General features: G+C 37.5%; 1 protein-coding gene across 1 annotated transcript in view; it reads left to right on the top strand.

The window, feature by feature from the left end:
• Nucleotides 1-1,000: 1,000 nt before the first annotated feature.
• LOC107697017 (RNA-binding protein 38-like) overlaps nt 1,001-7,019 on the top strand; it is a 24,936-nt gene continuing 18,917 nt past the window's right edge. Inside the window, exon 1 of the mRNA XM_016497634.1 lies at nt 1,001-1,505. Coding sequence (XP_016353120.1) covers nt 1,296-1,505 — 210 coding nt within the window. The 5' untranslated portion in view covers nt 1,001-1,295. The remainder of the gene's footprint in view (nt 1,506-7,019) is intronic.

The raw sequence follows: 7,019 nt of genomic DNA, 5'->3' as shown, positions 1-7,019 counted from the left end.
AAATATTTTTTGAGCACAGACAAGCTTTTCCATGAATAATTGCATATTTGCTTTCAAATACACGATACATGATTTTTTTTTTTTTTTGGTAAATATTTAGTAAATATTTGTTAAATGTTAATTTAATTTCCGAGCTTTTATACGCAAAACAAAGACAATCAATGCTTCTACAAAAGTACAAATGCTAAAATCAGCAAAATAGTGCTTGAGTGAAAATATAATTGTGATCTAAATCTGAGAAATGATTCATTCCAATATTAATTTACATTCATTTCACAATTCAAGAAGCAGACTTTGAATTCCAGATTTTCAAAGTGATACTGACATCAGTTATTTAAAAACACATAATTTGACACCTACACTCTAAAAAATGCTGGGTTAAAATTGGGACAAACCCAGCAATTGGGTTGTTTTGACCCAGCGGTTGGGTTACTACCCAGAAGGTTGGGTTAAACATTTAACCAAACTGCTGGGTCAAAACAGCCCAATTGCTGGGTTTGTCCCTATTTTACCCAGCACTGGGTTGTATTTAACCCAGCATTTTTTAGAGTGTATAACAATACACTGACTTACAGCCCTTACGAAAAAATTAACCATATATAGTTAAATCATGGTAACCACAAATTAACCATGGTTTAACCATGGCATTCGTAGTAAAAATGTGGTTATACAAATGGTAATCAGTATACCAAAAAAACATAGTCACTACACTTTAATAAAACCATGGATAATTTTCGTAAGGGAGTGGCTAATATAGACTATGGGTCATTTTTCAATGGATAAATCTGTTGGTAGCTGCAAAAAAAAAAAGAAATACTACTGCGCTATGGGTTGTAAAAAAATCAAGTATTAAGCCAAGTATTCACATCAAGCGTAGAGAATACAGTAGTCTGCCATCAAAAGCACACGGAAGACTCAAAGCCAGAGTTTCTTCAGAGTCCCAGAACAAAGACAGGTGCAGTTTGGAAACAAGGTGAGGAGGCAGGGTCTGTGAGCGTCACAGATAGGAGGGGTGCACTGGATGGGGAGGCAGGAAGGTGTGAGCTGCTCTGAGTGCTGCTGTAGCCGAGAGAGAGCGCTTCACCTGCCGCCAGGGTTTCTCCGATCATGGACTAGTTTGGCACATGACGGAGAGCAACGGGAACCACAAGCCAAAGGACTAACGTTATCTACCTCGCTGCCTTCGCAGCCATTGGAGAGTAGCTTGAGAGTCGGTCGTTATTTGTTTATTTATATTTATTTATAACGCGCGCGTTTCGTATCTAACGTTACATTGCGCTGAATTTGGCGCCCCGATGCTTTTACATCAGTTCGTGAATGGGACGCTGGAAACCATGTATCCCAGTATTCAGAAAGACACGACTTTCACCAAGATCTTCGTCGGCGGGTTGCCGTACCACACCACGGACGCGTCGCTGCGGACACACTTCCAGACCTTCGGCGACATCGATGAAGCCGTGGTGATAACGGACCGGCAGACGGGCAAATCCAGAGGATACGGCTTTGTGAGTAAAAAAAAAACCGTACATTAATTGTTGTTTTCATATAAATCTCAATAGCTATTAAAATGATCGCGAAGAACAATAACGTTACTTTGTTTTTGTTGGTTTTACTCTAGCTACTCCGTTCTTTGCGCACTCTTTTAGTAAATCGGACGTGTTTGTCACTAGCACAGAAGTTTGAAAACACAAGATCGTACAAAGAATAACAAACGCGATAACGTTAGCTGCTGTGGACATGAGCGCGGTGTTCGATTCGCCAGTGAATTGTTCTTGAGAGTCGGTTCGTTTGAACGATCGGTTTGATCCGGTTAACAAACCCGTACTGAACTATTTGTTCTCCGGTCAACTGACTCACTGAACCGAGCAGCGGACTCCGGACTTCTAAAGGACTGTAAATGAGCTGAGCTCATATTTTATTGACTAATTATGACGAAAAGTTACTTGAATAGCAGATATGTTACAAATATGTTTGTTCTCGACTTTTGTATGATAGCTTTTTATTAACATGCATACAAAATAGAGCTGGTTTTAATATAATAACAAGGGACCATGTAGTGCTGGTCGGTATACCTATTCACTCATCATGACAGTAAAATAGGGCATTCTAAGTCAATATACTGCAGTATTTCCTCTCTCAATCAGTAGAAAATATGGTTAACACCCGGTCATGCATGAAAAAAAATACTGTCATGTACCGTGAAACCGGTATCATTTTGAAAAATACCGTGATATCAATTTTGGGTCATACCGCCCAGCACTAGGACCATGTTGATATAAAAAAAACTATCTTTTTTGAACCGGTTCTTTGAAGCGAACTGTTCAAAAGAATCGATTCGCAGAAGTGTGTCGAACTTCACTTGAATGAATCGCTCGTGCGCGTGCGGTCTCCAGGTGACAATGCAATCGTCGCATGTCTTTGTTACAATTGTGAAGAACAAAAGCCAGTAGATGTACAGTAGAAACTCCTTTAATTTGCCTTAAAGCATATGCTAGTCACAAATGATGATCTGTATGCTTACTATGAGCCTTTTTAATAGGTCTAAATGTTTTTCCACATAGTCCGATTTAGTGCTGAAGGATCTTAAATGTAATCCTTAGATATTGCGAGCTTTTCAGAAGCACAATATGCTCTTACATCGCATTGCTCCACAAGTGTGTGTTTGTGTGTGTGTGATGTTGAGAGTCACATGTGGGACCATAAGTGGATTATTTCTAAAAAAGCATGTCATCAATTATCTTCTTAGCCTCTTGGATGAAGTTTGAAAGCAGGGTCTCAGATTTCTACGAAGTGGCCCCTTTTAAATACTTCTTTTAAGCATTGTAAGTGGAAAGCGTGGTCTGGTCCAAGGGTTTATCTGCTTTGATATGCTGCAAGGCCAACCTCTGCTCACTTAATAAGGAGGTTATGAGGGGCCCAGAGGAACGGCCCTAATGAGTGTTCAGCCAAACACATCTGACTGCGTTTATAATATCACATGAGTGGCTTTCCCTGTATTTTCATTATTTTGCTTTCACTTGACCTCTTTGCGTAGGCTATGCAAGGGATTGTGTGATAACATGGTAAAGTGATGTTATCAAATGGTAATATCATGGTACTTTGATATATGTGCGTTAAAATTTCAAAGATGGCGCCGACGCTGATGGCTGCCTCCGTGGCGTGCTCCGCAGTTGTTTTTATGTTTTTGTTAGTTTGTCCTGTCTTTAGTTATATCCCTGCAATCAGTTTCACCAGAGACGAATTGCTGGACATTCGGAAGTGACCAGACACAGGAACAGTTTCTTCCCTCAGGCCATCCATCTCATGAACACTTAACAATAACTGTGGAACACACACTATTTATTCACTCATACACTTATTTATCTAACACTCATACTCAGTCTACACCTCAAATTTGCACATAATATACAGTACCTGTACATACAAAAACTGTCTATTGTAATATACCTGCACATACAACTGTCAATTTATATATTTTTATTCCTTATTTACTTTTTACATTTTTTATTATCTATGTTTTTTATTCTATCACTGTCATTCTGTTACACTGTGGAAGCTTCTGTCACGAAAACAAATTCCTCGTATGTGTAAACATACCTGGCAATAAAGCTCATTCTGATTCTGATTCTGAAAAGTACATATCAAATCACACCCTATATTACAGAATAAATATTGTAATAAAATTATTTATTGATTTAAATCAGCTTTAAAGTCTACTGGGATGTTTTTTTTTTTTAATATAGAATTATATAATTATATATAGCTTGTTTCTTCTGTGGAATAAAAAAATAAAAGGTAATTGTGACTTTTTATATCAGAACTCTGACTCTTTTTCTTGCAATTCTCAGAAGAAAAGTTAGAATTGTGGGATAAAAAGTTGCATTACTTTTGATATTTTTATTCCATGGTGGGGAAAACTGTGAGATAATATAATAACTGCAAGAAAAACAAAGAATTTGTTTATACTTGTTTATACTCGCAATTTTGCATTCTGTCTCAAAAATGTAAGAAAAAAAAGTCTAAATTGTGAGATAAAAGTGGCAAATACCTTTTATTAATTTTTTTCATTATGTGGCAGAAACAGGCTTCATTACATGTTAATGGTTCTAAATTAAAATTATTTTTATAAAGGTAAAATATATTTTACATTTTGTCTTTTGGTTTTGGGATGAGTATGATCTGCACTTGTTGACAGGTTTTTTGAGTTTCGCTCATATAGATCTCTTTTTCTCACCTTGCGTCTGTGTTCACTGGTACAGAACTGTATCGTGGTTTGCCTTCAAAAGCAGTTGGAAAGTACAGATAAGACCGCACAGTTTCACTTCATGCTTTTTTTTTTTTTTGGCATGTCATCTGCCAAGGTGTAAACATGCACATTAGATCAACCGAAGGAGGCGGTGGGGGGTCTGGGGGGAGAAGGAAATAAAAGAAACCATACGAGAGGGTGACAAATTTTGGTGGCTTTTGTCGTAAATGATAGTCTTTAATATCCTGGCTGATACACTCCCTGTGTGGGAGGCCTCGTCTTAATAGCTGAATTCTGGAATAAGAAAAAGAGGGAGGGTTACCAGAAGAGTTCCCAGAAGATTACAACACAACCCTAATGTTTTCCCAACACGCTCACTGAGGCTTGTCGCCTCATTTACTAGCTTGGTTTTGTGACTACTGAGATAATAGCATGGTCGCAGCTATGTGTGTGTGTCTGCTTCTTTTGTTCATGTTCAGTCTGAGACGCGCTCCACACAAGGGCACTACAGAAACGAAGCGTACACTCTGGTGTTTACCTGACAGAAACCAGATCCCATGAATTCTCCTGCTAACCGCTCACTCCGCTACTGCTCTGGCTGTCTTTCTCGTTCCACCAGCCCTGGGGAACACAGCTGCCACTGGGTCTCCACAGGGTGGGGCGTTTGTGTGTGTGTGTGTGTGTGTGTGTGTGTGTGTGTGTGTGTGTGTAGCCATGAGCAGCTCAAACCTAATATTGCAGCGCACTGGAAGAGCATTTGTCACAGAGAGCCGAGCTGTGAAAACAAGTCAGCAGTTGAGGCTGCTTAAACGCTTCACAGAAATAACCATAAACCCCTTCTACTTAAACAAACTGGCATGGTATTAATGCCATGCTTGTATTTGTTAGATTAGTTTTAAGATCAAACCCAACTTAAATGGGTTAAAAAGACTAATTTTTGGCAACATAAACTGTATAAATTGATCAGCTGATAAGAGGAACTGCATTGTGCAAAATACTGGTAAATCATATCTCAGTTTATTATTACAGTTTTATGAAATCATTGCAAATAGGTTATTCTTTATTCTTACAACTTAAGAATGACATAATATTTGTCAGTGTATAATATCCATGAGCTGAATTAATTTGAGTGGGTTTATAAATTTGGGGAGAAATGGCAAAGTGAGACATGAAGATTGGAATGAAAAATAAACTATTATTATTCTTCCGTTGCAAATAAATAAATAAATGAATAAATAAAATAAGAAATAAATTCATTTTTATTAGACAAGTTTAGGTTTATTAGACAACTATATATATATATATATATATATATATATCAGGGGCGTTTCCTTCGAGGAGGCAAGGGAGGCAGTATCTCCTCAAAATATTGGATGAGAAAAAAAACATTTGTAGTACAAAAATAAAACTACGCCAGTATTACAAAATATACCGTTAAAAAGTGTATAAATCACTCATTTTTCTGAAGAAACTTTGTCCCACAGCGACACCAGCAGGTAAAGTTACAGCGAGACTCAGTACTCTCTTGCCTCCCCTGAGCCCATTAAGTTTTAACAGACCCGCAAAAGCATGTGGTGAGTTTGGTGGGGGGTAATTGAGAATGAATGAGGGAAAGTCACGTGAGAGGAGACAATGCCTCCATTGCGATATGATTGGATATGACCGGTTCGGCTGTGATTGGTTCATGCAGTAAATCCTGCCTCTTGTGTTTGTGTGCATTCGCAAATCAGTCTGAATGAACAATATGGTGGTGTTAATGGGAAGACTGATTAAAAAAAAAGTATGTAAACAGCTCACACACTTAGATATAACCACTTTGTTACATTAAAATGAGACTTAAAGGGGTCATATGATGCTTTTTTAAGTGTTAGAACGAACCGTTTTAGGGGGTGTGGCAGAGTCTTAACTTTGATAAAGAATATCTCTTTGGTTTTGAGACTTTAGTCTTTGCAACTTTAGGGATCTTATCTATTCACGAACAGCTTGTAACACTCCAAAGAGAAAGGAAAACTTGAAATCGCATCATATGACCCCTTTAAAATAGCATGAAAACATGATCTGTGGGAGTTTTTAGTGAGTGATCAGCTTGGTGAAATTTGAAGTCACAAATCTCTGTGTCTGTGACCAATATTTACAGAGCTTTGATAGAACAAATAGAAAACTATTTAGAATTTGTTTTTTTTTTCTTCTTTTTCTGATAGTGTAAGTAATGTTTATTTAATGTTTATTTTAATTAATTTACATTTGATTTAAAAAAAAACAACTTTGAGGAATTTGCCTCCTTATTTCAGAACACCACTGCACAACACTGATACATACAGTATATAGAAATTGAGGTATCCCTAAATCTCACGAACTGTTAAATTTGAATTTTTTATTACATTCAGGTAGAGCAAATCATGCAGAAGAAACTGTATATTGTTTTACTAAACATAACAGACATGATAATCACTCTATGTGATAAACACTGTGCTGTTACTGATTTCACATGTGAAAGAGGTGTTTCTTAAAGGCACAGTGGAGTGTACATTTACACGACAGCAATTGTACTAAAAACTGAAAAGTTTTCCTTCTTTTTAAAAAGTTGTGCATACAGACGGCAATGTTGTGAATGATTTACACAAATCCGAGAAAATTACTAAAAATGCTGTATTTTCATGCCAGGCCAGTAGGTGGCGACATATGAAGAAAGACTACGTGTCTGTGCACATACCTATTAGACCAGGGGTGCCCAAACTCGGTCCTGGAGGGCCGGTGTCCTGCAGAGTTTAGC

This window comes from Sinocyclocheilus anshuiensis, unplaced genomic scaffold (genome assembly GCF_001515605.1).
Source record: "Sinocyclocheilus anshuiensis isolate Anshui unplaced genomic scaffold, SAMN03320099.WGS_v1.1 scaffold130, whole genome shotgun sequence".
In the NCBI taxonomy this organism is placed as follows: Eukaryota; Metazoa; Chordata; class Actinopteri; order Cypriniformes; family Cyprinidae; genus Sinocyclocheilus; species Sinocyclocheilus anshuiensis.
This window is presented reverse-complemented; position numbering and strand designations above follow the sequence as displayed.